General features: G+C 46.7%; 1 protein-coding gene across 3 annotated transcripts; it reads left to right on the top strand.

Annotated features, from left to right (window-relative positions):
* Positions 1-359: 359 nt before the first annotated feature.
* wdr62 (WD repeat domain 62) lies at positions 360-27,303 on the top strand. 3 transcript variants are annotated; one of them, XM_036131455.1, is made up of 33 exons: positions 360-605; positions 4,102-4,193; positions 4,267-4,387; positions 4,488-4,655; positions 7,331-7,468; positions 7,548-7,730; positions 7,824-7,984; positions 8,064-8,250; positions 10,818-10,949; positions 13,513-13,670; positions 14,856-14,947; positions 15,017-15,142; positions 15,472-15,542; positions 16,716-16,837; positions 16,908-16,983; positions 17,067-17,178; positions 18,724-18,787; positions 18,868-18,981; positions 19,052-19,152; positions 19,687-19,739; positions 19,818-20,018; positions 20,092-20,153; positions 20,223-20,365; positions 21,557-21,670; positions 21,747-21,858; positions 21,935-22,007; positions 22,083-22,149; positions 24,662-24,802; positions 25,083-25,332; positions 25,864-26,042; positions 26,387-26,470; positions 26,550-26,650; positions 26,872-27,303. In XM_036131455.1, exons 1-33 carry the CDS (start codon positions 522-524, stop codon positions 26,989-26,991), a joined length of 4,002 nt encoding a protein of 1,333 aa, XP_035987348.1. In that variant the 5' UTR covers positions 360-521; the 3' UTR covers positions 26,992-27,303. The 3 variants fall into 3 exon arrangements, with proteins under 3 accessions (XP_035987348.1, XP_035987347.1, XP_035987349.1); XM_036131454.1 differs by having other exon boundaries at positions 26,869-27,303; XM_036131456.1 differs by lacking the exon at positions 24,662-24,802 and having other exon boundaries at positions 26,869-27,303.
* The last annotated feature ends 126 nt before the right edge of the window (positions 27,304-27,429 follow it).

Below are 27,429 nucleotides of genomic sequence, written 5' to 3'. Positions count from 1 at the left end.
GTTTAGTTCAGCTTGTTTTTTCATTGCTCCTAATGATGCATTATGTGAAGCACCATTTTAGACGGTTTTATTTATTTATTCATTTATTAATTTAAATGGTTGATTAACTGACTCACTCGTGGTGTCTGATTAGACTTTCCTCCGTCCATTTTCTCTGCTGGCCGTGCAGGGTCATGTTGGGGCTGCTGCCAGACTCCAGCGGTCACTGTGCGGAGGGCGGGGCCTGGACAGGCCTCCGGTCTATCCTCTTCATTCTCATTGGCTGGATCGTTCACAGAATAGTTCCCCGGTAGTTGATTGGCTGGGTATTGACTGAGTGGGCGGAGCTCCGTTTGAAACGCAGTCCCGCCGCCTACATAAGGATCAGATTTCCTGCTGCCGTCATGGCGGCCAGATGAAACTTTTGGTAAACTTAGAGGAGCCGTTCCCTCACACCGAGAAGCGTCGTCTGGTGGTTTCTTCTCGTTGTAACGGCTCCTTGGAGGCCGCTTTATTTAGCAGCTCGTGTTAAAGGTGCTGTCATGGCGGACAGAGCGGACAGGAGGAGGAAGCCAGCGGGGCGGAAGAGCCGACAGAGCCAGCCGAGGAAGAGCTCCGTCAGCCGGGTACAGTCTGAGCAGCTGCCGTTAGCACCGTTAGCTGATGCTCCGTGGGCGTCGGGACAAGTTTCCACTGGTCCCAGGAGCTGAAACCGAGCTGAATGTTGAAATAAAGCTTTAGTAAATAATCAGAGGTTTTAAAAAAAGGTTTAATCGCGTTAATGTTCGGAGAAAAACAAAGCGGAGGGCCACCGGTGTAACGCTAAATTCCGTCCCCTCACCTCCCAAGTTTAGTTCAGGGCTGATTTTAAAGGGATTTTAAGCTGCATTTCAACCTGAAAACTGTTGCGGTTTGTAAAAGTTTCCACTAAGAGCTCTTTAAAGAGACTCAGATTCCCCAAACTGTTCATTTAAAGTCATACAAACATAATAGAAGTGAACATTTTCTTCCTAGACAATGATGCTGGAAACTCCAGTCCTCAGTTTTGCTTAATTTCTCCTTCAACAACCCTAATTGACCTGAAACACTAATTATTTAACTGATCTGAACTAAATCTGGATTAAAATAACAAAAAAGAGGCTTTTAGTTTGACCCTTTGGGGCTTTTAGAAATGGAACAAAATGCTGAAAGGTTTTAATTGTTTAGTAATGTTTAGACTTAGGACCTGGCCAGCCCAAAACGCCATTAAGAGTGGAATAGCCCTTTATTTCAGTGCAGAATTGGACCCAAATTATTGCAGAATATTCTGGGCCTAATGTGTTTCAGTGCCACCGTCAGACTTTAATCAGAGGCGACCGGACCGTCGCTCAGTTTCTCTGCTGGCGGCTTGCACTGAGCAGCCTGCAGTTGGAGCGCTGCTGTTTTTAAGCGCATCGGATGCCAATCAACGACCCGCCCATCACTGACATCTGACCTGCGTTGATGGAGGCAGGCTGTATTTATTTATTTTTTTTTAGTCTGTTTTTGTTCTGAAACGCCTCCCTGAGGGGAAAGAGCTCAACGAGGCGGCGTCCTGATTGATGCTGCAGGCTCTCCAGAGGCAGCGGGTCCCAGAGGTCCCGCTAAAGATGGAGGAGGGCAGCCGGTCCATGTGTGGGCCGGGTTGATGACGCTCTGGTGCTGCTTCCTGTCTGCGGCGATCCAGCTGGGGAACCAGAACCAGAGTGTCGTCTGGATTGAGACAGAGTTTGCAGTCCAGGTCCGGTCTCTACGGATGTGGATGCTCAGGAAGCTGAAGCCCTGCTGCATCTCCACCCTGATTTACACCGTCTAATGTTCACCGTCAGTTCCTTTGACTTGGAACGGGTCTGGCTGAGGTTGTTGGAGCTACACCAGCCAGACTGGGATCGCTCCACTGGAGATGTGTTTCAGGAGGTGGGGCCTTATCAAAAATCCTCGCCTATGATTGGATAAACCATCTTTACTGACGCGCTACTTTTCCACTAACAAAAACCTTCAAAGCCGTTCTCTGGAGTTCATTTGCTTCCTCGCCGCCATCGTTGTCTGAATCCAAACAGTCGCTTCTCCGATGCGTCACGTCCACAAAAACCTCGACCAGCGATCCGGATTGGCTCGTCCATTTAATGTGGTACTAAAATCCCTCCCAATGGCAGGAGAGAGACCCGGTTCCCCCAGCGGCTCACCAAGCAGCTCTGAAAGAAGCCCAGTTTGGCTACGGGGGGGAAGAGATGTTTTATTTCAGCTTTAAAGGGACGAGGATGGACTGACGGCTGCAGAAACGACACCATTCTGCTGTGATAATAGTTCTGTTGTCCAGGAAGTTCTGTGAGGCGGCTCCGCTCTCAGTCCAGCAAGCAGCCGTTTTCACAGGAAGGTGTTTTAATTAGATTTTTATTTTATTTCTAACTGGTGGGACAAAAAAAACAAAAAAAAAACACCTGTTGTCCTGACCTCACGGACAACTTTCAACTCGTTACCAGAGCTGGACCAGGACATGATTAGACAATATTTATGTTTTTTGTAAATAAATATAATTATAAAAAAGCTTCTGAATCAGAGCTTAGTCCCAGATGTCGGTGGGAAATAACCACTGGAACACATAAAAGCATAATTATAGCGCAGCATGTCTATATTACCAGGGGTCCGTTCTTCGTACGTCGCTAACTCAGTTAGCAGGATTTCATTGTTGATGGTTTGGCATGATCTTGGATCGTTTGGTTCTTCGAAACTCATCCTGGACTTGTTGTCATAGCAACATGTGCGCAAGCTTAAGCCTGCTCCAGAGCAGGCTTATTTCATGTAAACAGGATTAGATCACGGCTGTATAAGCGGAGGAGATAGGGAAGTCTGCCGTAGCCGTGTCCATTTTTACGACAGCAACCTGTTGCGGAAGGTGCAAGAATAATTTTAGAGCTTTTTGAATTAATCACGTATTGCGCAATAGACAGGATCCTTTAGCGCAGCGCGACAGTGTAATTGTAGAGAGATTTTTCTTGGTGGCTGTTATAAACAGACAAACATCATTTAACAGTGGCTTTTAAAGAGGAAAAAGTGATGTTGGAGCCATAAATCTAAAATATTTAAGTTATTTGTATGATGGTTTGCTTTTTATTTTTATCATCTTCAGTAAGAAGATTTGTTCGGGCCATTTTATTGTGAAGTTTAGTTTTACTTTGAAAGGTTAGCTTCCTGTCGAGCCGTATATTGTATTAGAAAAAACTATGGTTGAATTATCTAGACACGGAGCAATACAGTTTTACCGTGTAAACTGTGGATGACTTGGAAAAGGAAGAACTTCATTTTTTATGGATAAATAATTTTTTGTTAAAATTCCCAGTTTGCACGCGTCCTTTACTTCCAGTCTCTAAGGAATGACACTGAAATTTGGATCTCTTGACATAACAAGTGCCTTTTTAAAATAAAGTATAATAATTAAAGGCTACCATTTTGTAGAATATTCTTGTATTTCACTTTTACTTGTCCCCGTGTTCTAGTGGGTCCCGTGGAGGCTCTGATATAAAAGAACAAAGTAAATATGAAATTATTAAAATGCAAAAATTCATACTGTAGAAAGTTATGGAAACATCTACCATGGACAGTATTTACACATTAATTTGTCTGCTGCTTTTTGCCAGCCCTCTCTCCTGGCTTTAGCAGACTTTGAGGTGTTCACTGTCGTTTTAATTAATGACTCAAATTCATCATAACCTTCCATTAAAAGCTCGTGTTCTGCTGGGAGAAAAACTGTGGGCGTTCTTTGTTCATGCTGAACAGCCAATAGCAGCGCTGCTGATCATTGTTTCTACTATCGATACATTTCCCCTTTTAAACAAACGCATGAACGCACAGTTATCTCAGATAACTCAATCCAGCCATACTAATCATAAACAACAGGTGTGTTGGAAGAACCCAATTAGCCGGATCATGATTAGCCGGATGAAATCATCTTGGATGTGTCATTTGATCTCGGATGTTTTAAGCAACGTACGAAGAACGGACCCCAGGTCGGTTCCGGGTTCTGTTGTCAGAACGGTCCTCCGGATCTTTGGGTCTGCAGCGGTTAACGGTTCTATCCTGGTTCTGGTTCTCCGTCTGTTTCAGGTCACTCTGGAGAAGGTCCTCGGCATCAGCACCGTCAGCAGCAGCTTCCTGACATCTGACCCCAACTCGGGCCGTATCGCCTATCCCGCAGGGTAAGCCCCGCCTCCTTCCGCCCACCTGTACGAAGGTGCGGCATCAGGAAGCTGACGGTTGTTCCCGCTCCAGGTGTGTGGCGGTGCTGCTCCACCCGCTGAAGAACGAGCAGAGCCACATCATCAACGGCTCCAGGAAGCCCTTCACGGCGCTGGACTTCTCCCACGATGGGAAGCACCTGGTCACCGGAGAGGTGAGGGCCCGCCTGGCGCCGCTGCGGCCCGCCTGGCGCCGCTGCGGCCCGCCCGTGTGTTCTGTGTGGCCGGGTTCATGAAGCGGTTCTGTCCCTGCAGAGCGGCTACATGCCCTGCGTCCGGGTCTGGGAGCTGGGCGGCGGTCAGGTGGCCGAGGTCCAGGCCCACAAGTACGGCGTTTCCTGCGTGGCGTTCTCCTCCAACAGCTCCTACGTCGTCTCCGTGGGGTTCCAGCACGACCGCACCATCAGCGTGTGGGACTGGAGGGTGAGTCCTCAGAACCGGGTGGTGTTAAATGTCCGTCACAGGGAGGCCTGGGTGATAAATCGATTAATTCGAATTTACAATTCTTTAAGATTTCATTTTTGGAAAATCTGGATTTTATTTTGCCAATACACTCATTGGGTTTCCATGAAGAGAACAGCATGTGATGCTGCATATATGTTTAGGCAAATGTATTGTCAAAATATTGTTAAGTAGAAACTTTTTTTTTTACCATAATACGAGGTACTTCATTTACTTATTTATTTTTTTAACTTAGTTTGAAGTTCACAGTGCAGTGAAGCCTGTTCTTAGCTCAGTGTGTAAAACCACTAGCAGCAAATGTTTTGTTATATTTTCATTGTTTATAATGATGACGGCGGCCATCTTGTTTTACATGTTTCACAGCTTGTTTTTAGTTGCACTCAACTCCCTGATAATGCTTGACATAAAAATAAGGTTTTAAAATAATTTCTCTAATTTCTTTTTATGAAACAAAAAGGAGGAAAAAATCGATTAATTGGATTTGGAATGATAAAATCTGAGATTTATTTTTTAATCTATATCGCCCAGCCCTAGTCACAGGGTTTCTGCAGGGTCAGAACAAGCCTCGCATTTAACATTCTCCACTTTAAAACAGTCGGTTTGCCACATCGGCTCTAATATCTGCACGCAGACTAAACCACAGAACCTCTGGTTCTGGTTGGGCAGCCGGTCCAGATGAAGTAAAAACGCCTTCAGCCTTCTGCAGATCTCTAAAATGTCACATTTTTAGCACCATAAGACGCATTAAATAAGTTTGTAATATCCCTCCTCCACGTCCACAGCTCTCTATCCTCTATAGAACAGCTGGACTACACTGCCTGTTTGACATAAGGCCAAAATAAACTTATAATTAACTTAACAGGTTTCTTGTTGCTGCCTAAAGGCTCCCACACACTCTGACTCTCCTCAGATGTTTTACCTTCACAGCTGAGCGAGCTGTTGTTTACGTTTCTTGGGACAAATCCTATAATTCCCAGACTTTCAGGGCAGTCAAACTTTTTTACAGCAGCAGGCCGCACACTATCAGGTAGCAGGGTGCATTTATGCCGCTGCCCGAGCCCTGGAGGGGAGAATTTAGAAAAATAGACTCTCCCTGATGTATTTTGGAAGCTTTCAAGACAGGTGATTATTTAAACAATAGATTGCATGTTTTAAATTAAATAAAAAGCAAAAAAAGTGACTGATCAATTCTTCAAAAACAGCCTTTGTTTTTTTTATTATTAAAACATTTTTTCCACATGTTATCATGTTTTAACAAGGTTGTGAACAAATTTGCATAAAATTAGTTGAATTTGAATTACTAGCACCATATAAAACAGATTGATGAATATATATAATTTACTAACTTCCGCGCGCTCGTCCTGCTCATTCGATGCTCAACACCAGCTGTGCTGTGCGCTTCCTTGGCTGTTTCTCCGCCAGCGTCGCGTGAGAAGAGTTTTTCAGAGTTGAGCTCGGATTGGTTGCTGCACGCTCAACCAGAAGGCACAAATATCGCTTTATTATATAATCGGGGAAATATAGGCGGCGGCAAGAGCTGCTATAGGCGGCGATTTGCCGCCGTTGACCGGCTACTTTTGACTGCCCTGGACTTTCCTCCAGCGGGACGAAGCAGCAGAACGGAGGTGAAATTTGTGATTAGCTAGCAGAGCAATTACAGCCGTTTCTGTTCCTGCAGCCTCCGCCTGTCAGGGAGAACAGAGACACTGATGCTGCGTGTCACACATGTGAAGACTTCCTGCTGCAGAGACGTTTATATTCATTTTATGCGGTCGTAAAAATTTAGTTGATCTGTGACGGCGGTTCGCTGGCGTTGAACTAAAAACGTTGTTTCATTGTGAGCAGTTAGTCCGAAGCAGAAGGCGGAGGGCGTTAGTGTTGGAAAAGTTTAGTCCAGTTTGCAGTCGGCTAATAGAGCTTTAGATGGAGTTTAGCAGTGTTGAAGAACTCGAGTCCGAGTCATTAGCTAAATTTAGAGACTCGTTACTTGACTTGGACTTGAGCACTGATGACTCGAACTCGGACTCCTACATTCAGATCATTCTGACTCGGAAATTGAGCAAAAGGCTTGACTTTTTTTTTATATCATTAGGCTATAATTTTAATATGTCATTAGAATATTATTTGGTGTATGATTTTAAAATCTAAATTATTAGTGCAATGTGGTGGAGTGTGGATTTTTTTTTTTTTTTTTAGTTTAAAAACATGAAAGCTATGCTTACTTTAGTGTGGAACTTGGACTCGACTTTGATCAATAGTGACTCGACTTTTTGTTCTTTTTTTTTTATTTTTTAATCACTCGGACTTGAACACTGGAGACTCGGACTCAAGGCATAGTGACTTGACTACAACACTGGAATTTAGATCTTTATTCTTTAGATCTTTATTCCATTAACAGACGGAATAAGGATGCTGCTGTCAGCGCCATAGACTGCTGCGCATAAAGAAAACTGTCAGTTAGCTTTTATGTATTTAAAATGTTGTTTTATGTGTTTAATGACCAGAAGTTGGTCGGTTTAGACCCATCAGGCCTTTCTCTGCCTGCAGCGACATTAACGCCCTCCTGTCTCCCCTCGTTTCCTCCCTCCTCCTCTCGTCTCTCCCCCCCCCCCCCCCCCGCCCCCCCCTCGGAGCAGAGAGGCGCCATCATCGCCTCCAACAAGGTGTCCAGCAGAGTCTTCTCCGTCTCCTGCTCTCAGGACGGCAGCCGCTTCGTCACCGCGGGAAACCGACACGTCAAGTTCTGGGACCTGGACGCCTCAAAGGAACGGCGGGTCAGCTGACCTCCGCTCGGCCAATCACAGCTCAGCTCCCGCTCTCCGTGGCTCTTACCTGGTTGGTTTGTGTCGGCAGGTGAACAGCACGGTGCCGCTGATTGGGCGCTCCGGCTTGCTGGGCGACCACAGGAACGCCGTGTTCTGTGGCGTGGCGTGTGGGCGGGGCCTAACGGCGACCAACACCTACTGCGTCACCACCGGCGGCGTGCTGTGTCAGTTCAACGGCAGCCGGCAGCTGGAGGCCTGGGTGGACCTGAAGGTAAGCGCCGCGCAGGCCGGAGCGCCTCAGGGCGACTCTGGACCTCCTGCCTTCTTCTTCTTCTTCTTCTTCTTCTTCTCTCTCCTCTGACAGACGGCGGCGGCGAGCAGCCTGGCCGTCAGCGATGACTTCGTCTTCTGCGGCTGCGCGGACGGCGTGGTCCGGGTCTTCCGGCCGTCCGACCTGCAGTACGTCGGCTCGCTGCCTCGGCCGCACCGCCTGGGCGTGGACCTGAGCCGCAGCGCGCCGCACAGGTCAGGACCGTGAAACGCCGCCGCCGCTGAGCTCAGTGCTAAGCTCCGCCCTCATCCCCGTCATGTGCTCCACCTGCAGCCCGTCGCCTGCCGGCTCAGAGGCGCCGCACCCCGACACGCTGGCCCTGACCTTCGACCCCCGGGGCCGACGGCTCGCCTGCGTCTACTCCGACCACAGCGTGTACGTGTGGGACGTGAGAGACGCTAGGAATGCTGGGAAGCTTTATTCTGCTCTCTATCACAGCAGCTGCGTGTGGAACATCCAGGTCAGCGGCACACGGGAAACGATTCAGACGATAATTCAATAACGATATTTATGGATCGATAGACGTATATGGATGTATATGTATAACAGTGTATAACAGTTTTCCTTCCTCTAGCATTCATATAATTATATATATATATATATATATATATATATATATATATATATATATATATATATATATATATATATATATATATAATATATATATATATATATATATATATATATATATATATATATATATATATATAAAAAAAAAAATAATTAATCAATCATTACCTGCCAGCCATGTAGGTTAATATTACATTAGTACATGCCAGCCAACACATGCCACATGTTCTGGTCTCGCTTTAGGCTCAAAGAATTTTGGACCAAAATTTTCACAACCTTTTCATGCATTTACAACAAAAACATAAAGTCCGATCCTCTGGCAGCCATTTTTGGTGTGGCACTGGAGGAAACACAATTAATCCTACTATTTTGTTTTGAATGGGATGTCTGATGTTTGAATATGAAAATCAATAAAAACTATATTATATATTAGTCATTACATCCTCCCAACCAATCACCACACAGACCCAGGCACTAAGCTCCGCCCCTTTCAGAGTTCAGAGAGCACGTGTTTTTTTTATTTATTTTTTATTTTGAAACTTGCTGTTTTGGTAAAAAGTTGGTTGAATAAAGGTTTGAGTTTGAATTCAGTGGCCAAGGCTGCACTTAAAAATGTTTTGAATTTGTTGATAATTATCGATATCGATCAATATGATTTTATTTTCTTATATCGTCCAGCCCTAACATTAGACGCCTCATTACGAGCTGGAGCACATCCTGCGTAGCCGCCATATTGGATGGGCCTCTCCTGCTCTGAGCTAGCATACGGGCCAACAGGAGGGGGAGTTCTTACTGAGCTTAGCAGTGCAGAACCAGCGTTTCATGCTTATGTCAGTTGTTGTTTCACACGCTGAGGCTGCGTCACATTGCAGAATGAACTACCCAGGAGGTACAGGGAGCAGCGGTGAATGCACTCCAGCACACCCTGGTCTGGACTGGGGCTGCAACGACGAGTCTGATTAGATTATTAAAAGCAGCGGCAACATGTTTCATCGATTCGCTCGTGTTGCGGAGCCGTTTCTGATCTGCAGAGCGTCGTCGATGCTGCAGGACGACAGAAACGAGGCGAGGCGCTGTTTTCAAATGCTGCTGTAGTAAATTGAATTCTAGAAATGACAACACGAAGAAAACGGCTCAAGTCCTCAGAAGATAGGGAGCACTTTGCGCTTCACAAAACCAAAAAAAAAAAAAAAGTAACATGGGAGATTTACAAGTGATTTGACACGGCATGAGAGCGCCACAATGATGATGCAGGACCTGAAGCCACATGGAGTCATTGAGGGCGAAGGGAGCACGACTATAACCGAGCAACGATTCCTGATTAGATTGACCTACGTTTAGATTAAAAGGCAAGAAAGTATTCAATCCAATTTTATTTATATAGCTCCAATTCACATCCCATCATCTCATCAAGGCTCTTTCCAAAGTCAGACTCCATCAGATCCTCCAGGTTGGTGAGAAAGTTTCCTCTCTAAGGAAACCCAGCAGGTTGCATCAAGTCTCTCCAAGCAGCATTCACTCCTCCTGAAAGAGCGTAGAGCCACAGTGGACAGTCGTCTGCATTGTTGATGGCTTTGCAGCAATCCCTCATACTGAGCATGCATGAAGCGACAGTGGAGAGGAAAACTCCCCTTTAACAGGGAGGAGAACCTCCAGCAGAACCAGAACCAGGCCCAGTGTGAACGCTCATCTGCCTCCACCCACTGGGGCTTAGAGAAGACAGAGCAGAGACACAGAAAGCTCAGAAGCTCACATTGACCCAGGAGTACTTTCTATGTTAGAGAAGACAGAGCAGAGACACAGAAAGCACAGAAGCTCACATTGACCCAGGAGTACTTTCTATGGTAGAGAAGACAGAGCAGAGACACAGAAAGCTCAGAAGCTCACATCGACCCAGGAGTACTTTCTATGTTAGAGAAGACAGAGCAGAGACACAGAAAGCACAGAAGCTCACATTGACCCAGGAGTACTTTCTATGTTAGAGAAGACAGAGCAGAGACACAGAAAGCTCAGAAGCTCACATCGACCCAGGAGTACTTTCTATGTTAGAGAAGACAGAGTAGAGACATAGAAAGCACAGAAGCTCACATTGACCCAGGAGTACTTTCTATGTTAGAGAAGACAGAGCAGAGACACAGAAAGCTCAGAAGCTCACATTGACCCAGGAGTACTTTCTATGTTAGAGAAGACAGAGCAGATGATGTCAGTGTGTTCTGAATGCAGCGTTTTATATGGGCTAGACATCAAATAATCCAGTTATAACCCGTTTAACAATATTGTCCATTTAATGATTGACTTGCAGTCTCGTTAGGGCGATGTGGCTTAAAATTAATTGATGGATTTATTTATTTTTCTCTTTTTCGTTTCATAAAAGGAAATAGTTTTAAAAACATGCTTTTATGTCCAACATTTTTTCCTCTAGGAGTTGATAATTTACCTGCTTCCTGTTTCCAGGTGTATCCGGAGCTGGAGGATCCGTCTCAGGCCTGCCTGCCTCCGTCCTCCTTCCTCACCTGTTCGTCTGATAACACCATCAGGCTGTGGCACTCTGACGCCTCCGTCAGGCACAGCAACCGCTACAGCCAGGTGAGCCCAGGGCCAGGTGAGCCCAGGGCCAGGTGAGCCCAGGGCCAGGTGAGCCCAGGGCCAGGTGAGCCCAGGGCCAGGTGAGCCCAGGGCCAGGTGAGCCCAGGGCCAGGTGAGCCCAGGGCCAGGTGAGCCCAGCGCAGAGGCCCCAGGGAGCCGTCCAGACAGACCGAGTATTGAACCGGCAACCTCTTAAGGCCTCTCACTCCAACGACCAGATCTCACCACTAGACCGCCGCCATGCAGAGACTAGCAGAACCCCGTTATTCCTCATGGCTTTTAATCTCTCCACCTCCAGAGATGAGATTATTTCAGATTACTGAAATAAATGTTCCTGCATACCCTGAGTTAAATTATGACAACAGATTACTACTGAGCAGAGTTGTTTGGGAGTTTTTCTTCCATTTTTATCTTAGATCTGGACAGGGAAGTGTGAGAAATACTGATCAGACCAGGATTAAATCCAGATTATATGTGGAGCGTTCCCGTTTTCCACCATAGTCACTGATTTTAATTGTCCGCCTCGCTCATAACGAGGAGAAGCTTTGAGTTCTGAACTAATTCTCTGAGCTGCTCTTCGTTTTTACGCCAACAGCAGCTTTTCAGTAACGTAGGAGACGCTGTACTGGAGAGATTAACGGTTCTCACAGACCCAAAATAATAAGATGTCAGTGAAAGCAATAACTTAAATAATAATAAATTTAAATTTCAGACTTCATGCACTAATTTTCTATTCATATATTTTAGGTTATCTGGCTGCATAGATTCCTGTACATTTGATCAATCAGTTTAACCCCCAACATGGTGAACAGAATTTAAATTTTAGTAATTTAGCAGCTATTATTCATTATGACATGTTTTCAATGTACAGAAAAACAGCTTAATAGTATTAACTGGAAGAAAAAAGACGTCAAGGTCTCCCATGTCAGTAGCCATGTTCAAAGGCACATAATGTCATGATCAGATTAAAATATATTTGGATTAAATAATCAGATTTTACCGTTTATATGGACACACAATGCACCTTTATGCAGAATAGAACCACTCTGACATGCGCGGTTATCAAATTTCCCTAAAAAAAAAACACAGAAGAACTTCCAACTTTGCTGAAAAACAAAGAATATCAAAGCAGGTTTACAGTAGTTTGTCTTCCGAGCGCCCAGCCTGTAACATGCACCAGCTTCTAATTCCTGTTTAAATTTCACTGAATAAATAAAAAAATTCAAACTTTTAATGTTTCGAACAGAAAAGTATTATTATTATTATTATTATTATTATTATTATTATTATTATTATTATTATTATTAATTTATTATTATAGTTATTTTTTTGTGTCCTGCTGTACAGCCCAACTTTAAGTTATTTTCATATTTAGTGTGTAACTCTGGCGTATCCTTCCTGTCGGCTTGTTTTTGCCATGGTCGCACACTGTGGGACATTAAAGGTATTTCTATTCTAAATGTCCTAACTTTTCCACTGAAACCTATTTAATAATAAAAGAAATACAATAATTACATTAAATTACAACCAGCGGCTGAGGCGGGCTGCTCTCAGCTCAGAGGCGCCCTCTAGTGGTCTAACTCATTATTTATCAGTGGACTCTCACCACAGCTTCCTGTAGCTCACCGTGGCTATAAAACAAAACCTTTACCTGGTTCTGAACAAAACAGCAGCTACGTTCACACCGACAAAGGTAATCCGAATACTTCTTTTTTTATTAAATAACCATGAAAACAAACACTTTTAATAAAAAATAGTCCAGCAACAATGTAGAGAACAAGCCAGATCTACAACATATAACATAGATCACAATACAAGACAAAAAGTCTACATTTTATACTGATCCTGCAGCTGTATCTAATAAAAATGTAGTTAGGAGGAGACATCCTTACACGTCCAGCAGTTTAACTAGAAATGGTCACACCTCATTGAATTCTTCCCTCCCAGCCTCCCTGTAGGTGACCCACTCAGCCATTAAACCTAAAACCTGTATCCACTATTTAAGAGTGGACTGAGTGGGAGATTTCCAGTGGTGTAAAGTGATGCTGTCACAGCTAAACCACACCTTTTGACATTTTAATGTCATCTGGAAGTAACGCCAACAAATGTGAGACCAGCACCTTATTCACAAATAAGATCATTTTCCTCCACATGTCTTTAGCTTTCTCACTCATATGCTTCAGAGTTCCAACCGTTCCATCGCATCTCCAACATGTTTCACCGTTCCTGAGTTTTAATCTTACCCGTTTGGATCTATTTAATATCTTAGAACATGAGCTGAGGCTGTGCTTCACGTTAATAAACGGTATCATGATCATTTCCTCATCCCAACCTGCTTTAAGACCGTCTGGTTTAGGAGCTTCTAATAAGTTCATAGACTTTTAAAGCTTCTGTTTTCCTCTTATGTCTGATTTCTGTCTGACAATCAGAATACGTTTTAATCCCATCCTGCAGACAAAACCATCAACGATTTAAACGTCACATTGTCGATCTTTAGCGTCCGATGAGCTGAAGCCAGACGTTCCTCCTCAGAGCTGCTGGTTTGATTCCTCTGTGTTTCCAGGACCTGCTGAGGATCCTGTACGTGGGGCGGGACGTGCAGCACCTGCAGGCCGGGGGGGCCGAGGCCGAGGGCCCCGACGGCAAGGCGGGCATCAGGGTGCTGGGGGTCAGTCCGGACGGCAAACATCTGGCGGCCGGAGACCGCTGTGGGAACCTGAGGTGAGGAACCGACGTCTGCAGACCGCCACGCGTTCAGATTCTGCTGCTGCCGTCACTAGGGTTGGGAATTGAAAAGATTTTCACGATTCCGATTCCCTCATCGATTCTGTGAAACGATTCGATTCCTTTTCGATTCCAATTTGGGGGAAAAAGGAGAATAAACAGTTTGAGCATCAACTTTGTTTACTTAACTATCACACGACCTTACAAACTAACAAGGTCAAGATGTCCACAGCAAACGTGCAACTGGAGTAACATTTATCTTTGTTTAAATAAAAAAAGGAATATAAGAACAATACAGTAGATGAGTTGTTTAGAATACAAGAAAATGTAAGTTTGTTGTGACAGTTGCTTATTAATCTCTTTAGATAACCTCAGTCATCTAAATCTAACAGAGAAGGCATCCGTTTAATGAAAAAGCATTACTGGACAATTTTGGGAAATAAACTCATCTCCCCCTGATTTAAATAAATGAGCGTCACCTTTCTTTCGCTCCCTGAACTGTGGAGCAACTTTGTAGCGTGTTTCCTTACATCCACTGCAATAACTAGAATCATGTAATAATTCCAGATACCAGTAGTTCTAATTAAACATGTTACTAATGAAGGGCTGGAATAACGAGAAAGTTACACTCCCTTAATAACCCCAAAGAGAGGTAGGAAACTGGTTTATTTCCAGAGATGGCATATGATTTATTAGGAACCAGCCAGTGATGTAAAACTAGCTACTTACCACCAGAGCTGCCTCCATGCTGGTCGTAACTTTAGCTTCTGTCCGGTAAGAATCAAAAACATTCATTAAATTGTATGCCATGTAGTGCGCGCAGGTGTTTCTGCCTGTTGGATCTATTTCCTCCCGCGGATGTATATGTCTGGGGCCCTGCTGCCATGATGATGATGATGATGATGATTAACGGCCCGTATGTTCTGGATGTGGCCCAAACTGCCGAGCTAGCGTCATTTCCTCTGATCTGTTACGTTTTATTCATAGAACGCTGATTAACGTCGTCTCCAGGCTCGTTATAAAGTCAGGAGCTCCGGGCAGGTCGGTTCTGCTCCTGGTTGCGTGGGGGAGAGCCTCCAGGTGTGAGAACGTTTAACCCATCAGGGTTGGTTCTCCGTCACGACAGGATGAGAACCTCCATGTTCCAGCTTTCTGTAACGGAGTGACGCCTCCTGTTTCCAGGATCTTCGCTCTGCAGTCCCTGGAGCAGCTGGTGAAGATCGAGGCCCACGACTCGGAGGTGCTGTGCCTGGAGTTCTCTCCCGCGTCCACAGGTGAGGTCGATGACATCATCAAGCCGCGCCGACCTGCTGCAGGTGTGAACGCTGCTGCTGCCGTTTCAGGGGTGAAGCTGCTGGCTTCTGCCAGCCGGGACCGACTGATCCACGTCTTCAACCTGGAGAAGAACTACAGCCTGGAGCAGACGCTCAACGACCACTCAGCCTCCATCACCGCCGTCAGGTTCACAGGTGAGTCAGGATGGTTCTGCCGGGCCCAGGAGGGTTCTGCCGGGCCCAGGAGGGTTCTGCCGGGCCCAGGAGGGTTCTGCCGGGCCCAGGAGGGTTCTGCTGGGTTCACTCCTTCAGGTTCTGGGTTCCTCCTCTGTTGGTCTCGACCTGCTGCAGGAGGTAAAATCCTCCGGTCCAATCAGAAGGTCATGCTCAGGTGTCACCTGACTGGGCCGCACCAACTGCATGGATGGTTTACTTAAAAAAAATCCAACTGGACCAGAACCGGTCCACGTATAGAACTGGGTTGAGAGTCCATCAGCGCCTCCTGCGTGTCGTCTGTGTTCCAGGTGAGAGTCCAGAGGTCCGGATGGTGAGCTGCGGCGCCGACAAGAGCATCTACTTCCAGGCAGCCGAGCAGGTCAGAACCGTCTCTGGGTTCTGCAGGCGGACGGGTTTGGGCTTTAAGATCAGACCTAGGGCTGAACGATTTTGTAAAATAATCTAATTATGACTTTTTTTTCTTAATATTGCGATTTAATACGATTTTTTTTTTTCCAGTTTAATTTATCATGTCGTTTCAAAATATATAAAAACAATAAATCAATTTGTTTCCTCACTGTGCAGATTAGCTGCTAAAAGACCCACAGCATCTAAACTCAGAGCAGAAATAATTACGTTCTGCCTACGATATAAATCAATCAAAATTACAATTTTGTCTTTTCTCCACATTAACCACAAGCAACAAAAATGGCTTCTAAATAAAGACGTTTGTAAAAAAGGACTATTTAAAACAAGAACTTTTAATGTTTCTATTAATCAGAATATTATTCAAGAGAACAGCTTTTAGTTGATTTGGACATCAATCCTTGTTGAACATAAAGTTCAACCAACAAGCAAGTCTATGTATTAAACTGATTGACCTGTACTTAATGCTATGTATGATTATATAAACTCTAAAACAAGTAATTAAATTAGATTATCTCACTGCTGCAACTGTCTTCCCTTCCATGTGGAGCAAACCCACTTTAAACATTTTACCAACACCTAATGGACGTGTCTAATTCACTAATTGTTACATAGGCAAAAATTGCAGACCTCTGCGATTTGGAAATTGTGTTTTTTTTAAATCACGATTATATTAAAAATGCGATTAATTGTTCAGCCCTAATCAGACCCAAGCTGGTTCTGAAGTGAGTGGACCGACCCGTCTCTCTGTCTTGGCCTTAAAGCATGGAGAGCATTGTAACCCCAGAAAGTGGGTCGCACGGTACCAGCCTCCCTTCAGAACCGTCGGGTCTCTTTCCCTCTGTGGGGTTTGAGTTCTGCTCAGTCAATCGACTAGTTGAGGGTCGATTGAATGTTCTAGGTTCTGGTTCTGGTGCTGGAGCTGACGGTGGGTTTTGGTGCCGATTTTAAAAGGAGAAGTCCAGGTTCTCTGCAGCAGAACTGGTGGTTCTGGTAACACCTGGAGACTAAAGGTTCTTGTTCCTGTTGAGCTCTGGTGGGTTTCCGGAGGTTCTGCTGATGTTCTGATTGGTTCCCGTCTGGTTCTGCTGTTGCTTTGGACCGGTTCTGCTCTGAACGTCTCCAGACCGCCGAGGGTTTGACGTTCTCCAGGCGGCACCACGTGGTGGAGAAGACCACGCTGTACGACATGGACCTGGACCCGACCGGCACTCGCGTGGCCATCGCCTGTCAGGACAGGAACATCAGGTGAGGCCCGGCCCGGCCCGGTGGTGCCGGTACCGTCAGAACCGGTGCTGACGCTGCGCCGTGTCCTCAGGGTTTACGGCGTGGAGGCGGGGAAGCTGGAGAGGAGCGTCAGAGGCTCGGTGAGCGACGAAGGCGCTCTGCTCAAGGTAAGCAGCAGAACTTCAGGCGGAACCGGCCGTCGGACCCGGGGAACGCGGGCCGGGCCTCGGTGACGGCTGAATGTGTGCAGGTCCAGATGGATCCGTCGGGCTCGTTCTTCGCCACCAGCTGCTCCGATAAGAACATCAGCGTCTTCGACTCAGACTCAGGGGAGTGCGTCGCCACGCTGTTCGGCCACTCAGGTGAGGAGGAGCGGTTCTGACGGAACCCGGGCTCTGACGGAGCAGAACCCGGGCTCTGACGGAACAGAACCCGGGCTCTGACGGAGCAGAACCCGGGCTCTGACGGAGCAGAACCCGGGCTCTGACGGAGCAGAACCCGGGCTCTGACGGAGCAGAACCCGGGCTCTGACGGAGCAGAACCCGGGCTCTGACGGAGCAGAACCCGGGCTCTGACGGAGCAGAACCCGGGTTAACAGCTCAGAAAAGTGAAGCTCAGGAAAAACTTGCAGGTGAGCAGCTGTCCAGCGGTCAGGGAGAGGCTGCAAAGGTTGCCGGTTTGAAACCCAGACACGTTTCCCCCGTTTAACGTCTTCTGTCACTCGTATCAGGAAGTAAAACTCATTTATAGACGAATCGGATTAAAATAAACTCAAAAATAATCCAGACTCTTAATTCTTGTAATTTTAGAGGATTAGAGCCACGGTTCAGTTTGATGGTGTGAAAACTCGTTAATGGAAAGTTAACTGGTTTACTCTGAGCTGGGAGACGTTGAGCTGAAGTGAAGCTTTCACTCATCAGTCCCTGTGGCAGCCATGAGGCCCAAAGCATGACGCCTCCTCCACCGTGCCTCATGTTCAGCTTTATTAATTAGCCCAGATGTTCTCCTCAATGACTGCAGAATCAAATTGTTAGAAGATCGTGTCAAACTGAAGGCCTGTGGGCCAAATCTGGCCCGTCAAGGCAATTTATCTGGCCCTCAAGAACCTAAAAAGGCACATCATGTCATAAAGTAGAGGCATAAATCCTCTTAAAGTGTATAAAGTGGTTAAAACTGAGCCTCCTGTAGTGAATGTTTTATTTTAACTGTGTAGTAACAGCATCCTGCCACTAGATGTCATTGTTCCCACAACACATTAAAATAACCCAGAAATGTCCAGAAAGAGAAGAAGTGATGCAGAATGATGAGTTAAACTTTAACTCGCAATAATATCAACTTTTTTTATGCAGATAAACTATAAACTGGAACTAAAGTGCTGCTTTTGTTACTGTGAATTTTTATATTTCTCTGCAAACTGAAATGAAATTAAAAGTATCATCTATACATGTGAAACTGGCCCTTTTTAATGACTTCATGAGTCAAAGTGTGAGATTAAAAATTTAAATGTCTTAAGAAAACGTACGACCTAAACACAAAAATCTAACCAGGTTTTCTACGGTACGCGTTATTAAAATAAAAATAACTTCCATTTGGTTGTGAAGAGTCCTGCAGCTTTAGCGGCTGAACTGGGTTCATGAAGCGCAGAGGAAGCCTCTGTGTGCAGAACACCGACAGGTTCAGGTGGTTCTGATCAGGCGTGTCCACCTCTGGTCCTCAGGGACCTGCAGGCTTTAGCCGTGTCTCTGTCCAGCTCACCTGGTTCAGGTGCTGGAGACGCCTCCTGATGATGCTTTAAGCTGAAAACGGCTGATAGGGTTGAGTCCCGTCGCTGCTGCTGCTGCTCATGTTGTCTGTTAAACGCTGACGTCTGAGTCCAGGTGAACTCTGACCTGCTGTCTGTCGCTCAGAGCTGGTGAGCTGCATGAAGTTCAGCCAGGACTGCAGACACCTGATCTCAGCGTCAGGAGACAGGTAAGCTGTCTGCAGCCACAGCCCGTCTGGGGGGGGGGGGGCCTCAGCTGTGGGTCTGACCGCTTCCTGTCGTCCTGCAGCTGCGTGTTCGTGTGGCGCCTGGACCCCCAGATGACCGGCGCCATGAGGAAGAGGCGGGCGCTCCAAGTCAGCCGAGCAGCCAAGAGCCGCAGCCTCAGCAAGCCCAGCATCAGGTGGGTGACGTGACTGAAGACGGCCAGCGGGGGGCGCTGTGACGCTCCAGCTTCACTGTTTCTGTTTCAGAAGGGAGACCTTCATCACCGTCCCCTCATCCCAGCGGCTCCTGGTGGAGGAAGAGGAGCAGAAGGATCTCAGGACTCCAGGAAAACTGGACCCTGATCCAGGTGAGAATCCTCTGGTTCTGATCCAAAGCACAGAACCGGGTCCAGCTCCCTCTGGATGAATGGAAACAACAAGAGTGTTTGGGAGTGGCCTAGTTAAAGTCTGTACTCTGATCCGTTAGAGATTCAGAGGCTTAAACGAGCCGTTGGAAAATGAATCATCTGAACCAGAACGGGTCCAAGTCCCTCCAGAACCAGAGATCAGCTGATGGTGCCCAGGGTGGAGGAGTCAGGTTCTGGTTTGGTTTAGTCTCTAGAAACGGCCGCTGGTTCTGATCCGATCTTTGTGGGAACTTCCTTTAATGTTTCAGCTGAAACAGTTTATCACCAGAGGTCCGTTAGGAGGCTGGTTCTGTACGGCGCTGGGCAAAGGTTCTGGAGCGTCAGAGGGTTTAAAACCTTCTGGATCACTAAGTTCTGTTTTCTAAAGCAGGTCCAGTTGCTGTTTAGGATTGATGTGGATTTTTAAATGTTCTGGTGTTGAACCCGCCGGGCTGCTGAGGCGGTTCTGGATAAACCCGGCTCTTTTTGTTCCAGAGACCTCGCTGCTCCAGACCAACGGGAAGCTGCCCATGTGGTTCCGGAAGCTGGTTGGTTCCCTTCGGTTCTGTCCCTACGGTGCCGGTCCAGTCCCAGCCGGTGGGTCCAGTAACCTCTGTCTCCTGCAGGCTGAGGCCGACGGCGCTGTCCAATCAGAACCGGAGCCTCATCAGGCCCGCGGCCAGTGGGCGGAGCGTCTGAACCCGCTGAGCATCTGCTCCAGCTTCTCCCCGAGTCCCAGCAGGAGCCAGGAGGAAGAAGAGGAGGAGGAAGAGGAGGAGTTTCAGCCTCAGAGTCTGGACAGCCTGCTGGGAGACGAGGAAGAGGAGGTGAGTCTGCAGACCCTGATGAAGTCACATCCTGCCTTCCTGGTTCTGATCTCGGTTCTGAACTCTGCTGCAGACGGCGGATCCAAACAGAACCTTCATCCTCCACCCAGACTGTAGCTCCGCCTCTTCTGACAGGTGAGCTCCTCTCCTCGGCTCGGCGCTCTGCGGTTCTGTTTGGGTCTGAGGTTCTTCTTCTGGTTTTAGGGACTTCAGAGTGGAGGGCGTGGCCGCTCCTCAGCAGGAGGTCAAAGGTCAGGGGGTGGAGCCTGCGTGGGGGACACACCTGAGTCCGGACTCGGCGTGCTCCGAAGGTTCGACAGGAAGTCTGGAGCAGCAGCACGACACAGGTAACCCTCCAACGGGCCAGCAGGGGTTCTGCTACACCGTCACCATGACGATCAGAACCTGAGCTTTAACAGCACAGGTCCGCTGGCGGTATGGACCAGAACCTCTAATGTTGAAGCCTGTGTTTCCTGCCGGGGCTCAATATAAACTCTGAGGACTGAAGCGACGCTGGGAGCCGAGATGAAGCGAAACATAACGGCGAGAATCTATCGTCTGCATTGTTGATGGCTTTGCAGCAATCCCTCATACTGAGCATGCATGAAGCGACAGTGGAGAGGAAAACTCCCCTTTAACAGGGAGGAGAACCTCCAGCAGAACCAGAACCAGGCTCAGTGTGAACGCTCATCTGCCTCCACCCACTGGGGCTTAGAGAAGACAGAGCAGAGACACAGAAAGCTCAGAAGCTCACATTGACCCAGGAGTACTTTCTATGTTAGAGAAGACAGAGCAGAGACACAGAAAGCTCAGAAGCTCACATTGACCCAGGAGTACTTTCTATATTAGAGAAGACAGAGCAGAGACACAGAAAGCTCAGAAGCTCACATTGACCCAGGAGTACTTTCTATGGTAGATGGTATTAGAGGATGATCTGCCTCCCCTGATGATGTCACAGCTAACAGAACGCCAGACCAGGTGTACCTTCTATGAAGAGAAAAACGACAGAGAAGAAAAAGTTAAAAGCTGAAATAACAACAAACAATGCAGAGTGGGGAGCAGTAGGAGAACTCAGCAGAGTGAGAGAAATAGACCCTGATGTCCTCCAGCAGCCTAAGCCTATAGCAGCATAACTATAGAGGTAGCTCAGGGATTCTGACTGAGATATTCAGAAAGGTTTAGATTTAATCTGCGTTTGTCTCCAGGTTTATGCCTCAGAAGGTGGATGTTTCAGTGTGTCTCACAGCTTCAGGACGTCCGGTTCTGGTTTTAAATGAGTCCAGGGAGACGGCTGAACTCTAAAGCCGTCTTTCCTGTCGGACCTCCTGTGATTTTTACTCTAATTTATCACGACTGTCTCCACAGGCTCTTTAAGGGTCCGTCACACTGAAAATTAACCGACAAGTTCTGCAGAATTTTATCATTTCTAATCCAAAAAAGAGGGGAACAGATTTTACCTTGGATTTCAAAATAAAAGCCTCAATCTTTAAGGCCTAAATAAAGTCTGGCTGCTGACGGGAACTCCTCCTCTTCCTCAGACACGGACTCTCTGAGCCAGAGCAGCTCTGCGGGCAGTTTGGGTCCGGAGGAAGACGAGGACAGGAACTCTCTGAAGAACCACTTTGAAAGTCTGGCCTCCAGCCTGAACGAAGGTAGGAAACTCCTGGTCCTGCTCAGAGTTCTGAACTCTGAGCAGGACGGAGCACTGAGGTCCGTTTGGTTCTGCAGAACGCTTCGACACGGACCTGACGTCGCTGCAGCCGGCGGAAGAAAAAGCCTTCCTGAACCCCCGACTCAGCATCTCCGCCCGCTTCCTGTCCCGCTTCCAGGACCGGCTCAGGTCCGTTCAGCCGCAGTCCTCACGGCCCGGCGCCGCCCAGCCCGGCCGTTCTAACCGGGTTCTGATGTGATTCTAGGGTCCGACCTGGTCGAGCTCTGATCTCCATTCCAGGCAGGATCTCTGAGGAGAGCAGCATCAGCGGCGGGGCGGTAAATATTCCCACCAGGAACACGTTTCACAGCTTCCTGTGGAACGGAGCTGAGATCTAAAACTCCCGTCTTCAGGTGGGATCCGAGCCGAGCTGCTCCACCAAGGCTGCTGGTTCCACGCCGAGGGAGAACTGTGATGGAGGTGAGTCTTCATCTAAATTCTGGAGGGTTCTGGTTTTATCTGGATTTATATTAAAATCCAGTCAGCCATCAGAACCGGAGTTTCCTTCCAGCTTCTAGATTGTTTGAAACTTGATTTTTTTTTTTAAGCCAAAATAAAAAGTCACTCCAGTTATTCTTTAGCTTGTTGATTGTTTAACCTCTGAGGTTAAAACTGGACCCGAGGTTCTAGAACTGCAGGGTTTCTGCTTCATGAAATTGATCACGTTGCACCAAAATAAAAGCCTCCACACCTTCAGAACGAATGTTTGGGGACCTTTCAGACCCATCTAGAAAGTTTTTATTCAAAAAAGCAACTAGAAACAGATCTAGTGACTTTTCTGTGTTTTTGGTGATTTAGCAACTTCACATGAAAGCAGCAATCTGTCTACCGTAACCGTCTAACAGCTGGAGCTGCGTGGATCTCCCTATTCCCTCAGCGCTGTCTCACAGGCAGCTGCCTCTTCCTGAGCCCTGCATGCTGTCAGAGCGGAGAGGAGAGCCGCTCCGTTTTCACGTTATAAACATATAACAGAGTTACTGATGATTTAAATTTATTTTTTTTCTTTGAAACTGTTAAAATAATTGCCTGATTACCAGACAGCTTGAATCACTTTATTCACCTCATTGAATGGGTTCCTCTGATTACCACGTTTTTGGTAAAAGTAGATCTACATAGTGTGGCAGTGTTGTACATCATTTCATAAACGAATGTTAACATATGTTGCATTTCAATAAGATTTTAACATCAGCGACCCAACAAGCTCTAAGATTTAAAAACAATCCTTGAGGAAACCCGGTCTCTGGGTTCGGTTCAGATGCAAAATACGGCCTAAATGTTTTTTGGAGATGAAACTTTCTACTGATCCTAATCTTATGAACTCCAGTCATTTTCCCAGGGGAACCTCTGCAGTGTGGCTGTTTAAACATGCAGGAGCAGTTTGGGTTTTACGGATGGTTCTTTGCTTCGTGTGTTTGAGGCTAAGTTTGTTTCTCAGCTGCGGCGCCCTCAGGAACCAAAGTCTCTCCAGGAAAACTTCTGTTCAGTGGAAGCAGGCAGCCAGACCGGATGGACGGGTTCAGCTTCTGCTTTTCAGTGAACTTTAGATCAGATCAGTTTACAGAACTGCAACAGAACAGGTTCTGGGGCTTCGACTGGTTCTGAACACATCCCACATGGCTGGTTCAGGGCTGCGTAGCTGCAGAACCTCCCCGGGTTCTCCTCTGAGCTTTTACAAGGAACCCTGGAGCATCAGAACTGGAGAACAATTCATTCAATTCAGTTTTATTTATATAGCTCCAATTAACATCACATCATCAAGGCTCTTTCCAGCGTCAGACTCCATCAGATCCTCCAGGTTGGTGAGAAAGTTTCCTCTCTAAGGAAACCCAGCAGGTTGCATCAAGTCTCTCCAAGCAGCATTCACTCCTCCTGAAAGAGCGTAGAGCCACAGTGGACAGTCGTCTGCATTGCTGATGGCTTTGCAGCAATCCCTCATACTGAGCATGCATGAAGCGACAGTGGAGAGGAAAACTCCCCTTTAACAGGGAGGAGAACCTCCAGCAGAACCAGAACCAGGCTCAGTGTGAACGCTCATCTGCCTCCACCCACTGGGGCTTAGAGAAGACAGAGCAGAGACACAGAAAGCTCAGAAGCTCACATTGACCCAGGAGTACTTTCTATGGTAGAGAAGACAGAGCAGAGACACAGAAAGCACAGAAGCTCACATTGACCCAGGAGTACTTTCTATGGTAGAGAAGACAGAGCAGAGACACAGAAAGCACAGAAGCTCACATTGACCCAGGAGTACTTTCTATGTTAGATGGTAATAGAGGATGATCTGCCTCCCCTGATGATGTCACAGCTAATAGAACGCCAGACCAGGTGTACCTTCTATGAGGAGAAAAATGACAGAGAACAAAAAGTTAAAAGCTGAAATAACAACAAACAATGCAGATTGGAGAGCAGTAGGAGAACTCAGCAGAGAGAGAGAAAACGTTGGTCTGGTCTGATGGATCTGGGTTAATTTCCAGCACAATGCATGAAGTTCTGCTGGGAAACCTTGTGTCCAGTGGAGAGATGTTAGACAAGCGGTTGGTACGTAAACCTTGTTGCTGATGCAGTCCTGCTTCTCGTGGTGATGACGCATCCTGACACTGAAACACTTCCAGCTGATGAGCTCCTCTCTAAATTCTTTACATAAATTACTGAGTCAGTCTAAACTGAAATGAGAAAAGGGGGAAAATTAGTGGAGGAGAAATTCTCACACCGATATTTAGCCTAAAACGGGTCAGAGCGTCTGTTCTACACGTATGAGTCTATGTGCTGCTGTCCAGTCTGGTTCCCTAATCTGTGCTGATTGTTTTCTAGATGAACGTTTCTGTTTCTCATGAAGGAGTTTTGGTCCTGAAAGCTAAATCCTTCTATTCAGTCCAGCAGCTCCACGCACCGCTAACGCTGCGCTTCTCCTTTAAATCTGATGGTTCACCAACAGGGAGTGTGTGTGTGACCACAGTGAGAGGTAAAGCAGTCCTCCATAGGAGAGCTTCCTGTGGGATTTCCCATCAGCCCCAGCGGCGTCCGGCCCGCAGACGACACACTGCGCTGGTGCTGCAGTGCAGGAGGACTTTAGGAGGTCTGTGAGCGTCACTGGGTGTTTCTGTCTGGGCCTCTGGGCTTTCCTTCTGCCGGACGGCTCACTGGGTTTGGATCCCTTTGGGGCTGAAAGCTTCTGCTCAGATGAAGTTTGGCTTTTCCTGATCGATCAGCCGATGATTTTAATCAGCCGCCTCAGAATCAATCCTGTGATCGGGTCACGATGATCCATCGGAGCAGACGGCGGACGCACCGTTTCCTCTCAGCACGCAGTCCACTGCTGGGTTTACCCTCTCACCTTTTCTCTTTGAACCAATCAGACATCACCTCCAGGACTCAGACGGCCAATGGCAGCGCAGAGCCTTCAGTCCCACAGGAGGAGGCTGGACTCGCATGCCTGGACCTCCCCAGCAGCTCCAAACCCGGCGAGGACCCCCCAGCCTCCGCCCAGGAGGAGAACAAGGAAAACCGGAGCTGCGCCTTAGACCTCCAGCCTCCACCCACGCCCTCGCAGCCTGACGGCCCCGACCTGTGCACCAGAACCCTGGACCCGCAGGAGCAGAGCCGCAGGTAACGCCGTCATCTGGCAGGATTCAGTCAGAGAAACTGGACTGGAGGGATTTTTCAGCTCTGGATCTGTATGAGGATGAAAAACCCGTTGTTGCTTTTGCTGTTGTCTAAATGTCCATTTGTCCGTAAGGCCTTTCTGTCCAGGTGTCCACCTTCTAACAGGTGTCCACCTTCTAACAGGTGTCCACCTTCTAACAGGTGTCCACCTTCTAGTTGAAATACTGGCAGGAAATTTGTGGCAAACTTTGATAATTCTGGAAAATTAAGGTTGAAACTTAAGTTTGAATTTAATAAAACTGGATAGAAAGCTAGCATAAACTGCTTTTTTTTTTTTTTTTTTTTTTTTTTTTTTTTTTTTTTTTTTTTTTTTTTTTTTTTTTTTTTTTTAAAGGAGTGACTTTAAAATGAAACCAAAGGAAATGGTTCACAAATTTTCTGCAACAAGTTGAATCTGACTCCGTGATTCCAGTCAAGTTGTTTGGCTTTTTAAATTTTATTTAATTTTTTTTTGACAGTTTTTCTGCGTTTCAGTCTGCAGGTACTGGCCACGCCCACTCCGCTGATGTCACAGTGTGGAGAAAGTAGGTGGAGCTTCAGCAGCCTGGAGGAGACGCCGACTGGAAGCCGAACACTAACCCAGAGCCCCGGCCCAACAGCGCCACCTGCTGTGAGAAAGGTGGAGCGGGAAACCAGAACCCAGACTGAACCAGGTAACGACGCACCTGCTGACGTTGCTCTAACATTTCCTAATTATTTTTTAATATAGTAAAATATGTTCAGGATGAAATAAAATGTTAATTTCATTAAACTAGAAGAACTTTAGACTAATCAAACATAGCAACATATCATCTGCATGGAGTGTTACTCGGCTTGGTTAAGTTTGACACAACTAGCTGTGATATACGGCAAGACCTTAGAGAATTTAAATTATATCGATTTAAATTAAAGGTTTGGAAAACAGTCTCAGAATATTCTGGGTTTCTGCAGGCAGAGAAACGGCTTGTTTTATAAAAGTTTATACTCTGATTTTATTCATTGAATGTTTCTGCTGCAGCGCTCCTGGCCCCGCCCACTTCCTCCTCCTCTCCCTTGTCAGAGAGGCTCCGCCCTCAGGCCGCCGCCTCCACCTGTCGGACAGGTAACACGGGATCCAAGAATAACTAATTGTTGCTCTGAAACAGTGAAATTTTGTCATATTTAAAAACATTTTGTTTCAGGTGAGGAGGAGGAGGCGGAGTCTGTCAGCTTGCTGCTGTGTCAGCGTGTTGCCAGCGAGCTGCGGCAGGCAACGCAACGAGCCGTGCTTCTTTACCGGCAGGTTGGTGCTGTTCCAGCCGCAGCCATGTTTGTTTTACTGCTGCAATAAATCTTGTTTTTATCTTTAAACGATTAAAAATCTTTAATTGATCACAAACAGGATCTTAGTTATTAGATTTATGGATCATTTTTATATAAAAAGTCGTCTAGCCTGAAACGTTGAGCTTCTGCCTGTTCCTGCTCGTCTGTTTTTAGTTTTAAGTTTATTTCTTTTCCCAGCAGGTCGGCGGCTCTGAGCGACGTCCAGAGGCCTCCGTTCTGCAGGAGGCCTTCGCCGCGGTTCTCGGGGAGCTGCAGGCTGTAACGGCGCCCCCTCTGGTCAGATCCAGGATGACCAGATAACACAGCTGGGGAAACTCAGAGCTGAGCTTCTGGTTCCGATCTCACTGAACAAACTGAAAAAAAATCAGAACCAGAACCGGCATCGGTACGGAGGCTGACAGAGGACCGAATTCAGCCACTGACAGGAACTATTAAACTAAAGGCACCTTATTGTTTTACAGCCAGCAGTATTTTATTCCTTTTTACGTCAGTTTTTATGAAACAAAGCTTTTACGTTTGTAATAAATGTCATGTTTGATCAACATGTTTCACTACAATCTTTATTTTTTCATTCAGCCATGAACTGTTAAAACAACCCAAAATCAAGATGTTACTTTAAAAACTTTATTTTGATGCAGCTCCTTTCAAAACCATCCAGGATCTGCATGGTGGAGATGTACCAATGAATCTTTTTAGTCCAACAATCCAAAGTTTGTGGCTGCAGTTCAGGAGGAGGAG

This window comes from Fundulus heteroclitus, unplaced genomic scaffold (assembly GCF_011125445.2).
Source record: "Fundulus heteroclitus isolate FHET01 unplaced genomic scaffold, MU-UCD_Fhet_4.1 scaffold_44, whole genome shotgun sequence".
In the NCBI taxonomy this organism is placed as follows: Eukaryota; Metazoa; Chordata; class Actinopteri; order Cyprinodontiformes; family Fundulidae; genus Fundulus; species Fundulus heteroclitus.
This window is presented reverse-complemented; position numbering and strand designations above follow the sequence as displayed.

What these genes read in the sequence shown, in the direction of transcription:
- wdr62 (XM_036131454.1), top strand. Translation starts at nt 522, where the DNA reads ATGGCGGACAGAGCGGACAGGAGGAGGAAGCCAGCGGGGCGGAAGAGC. An exon ending in GGCCTCCAGCCTGAACGAAG is followed by an intron (nt 21,671 to 21,746) that starts GTAGGAAACTCC and finishes TTGGTTCTGCAG; the next exon opens with AACGCTTCGACACGGACCTG. An exon ending in CCGCAGGAGCAGAGCCGCAG is followed by an intron (nt 25,333 to 25,863) that starts GTAACGCCGTCA and finishes TCTGCGTTTCAG; the next exon opens with TCTGCAGGTACTGGCCACGC.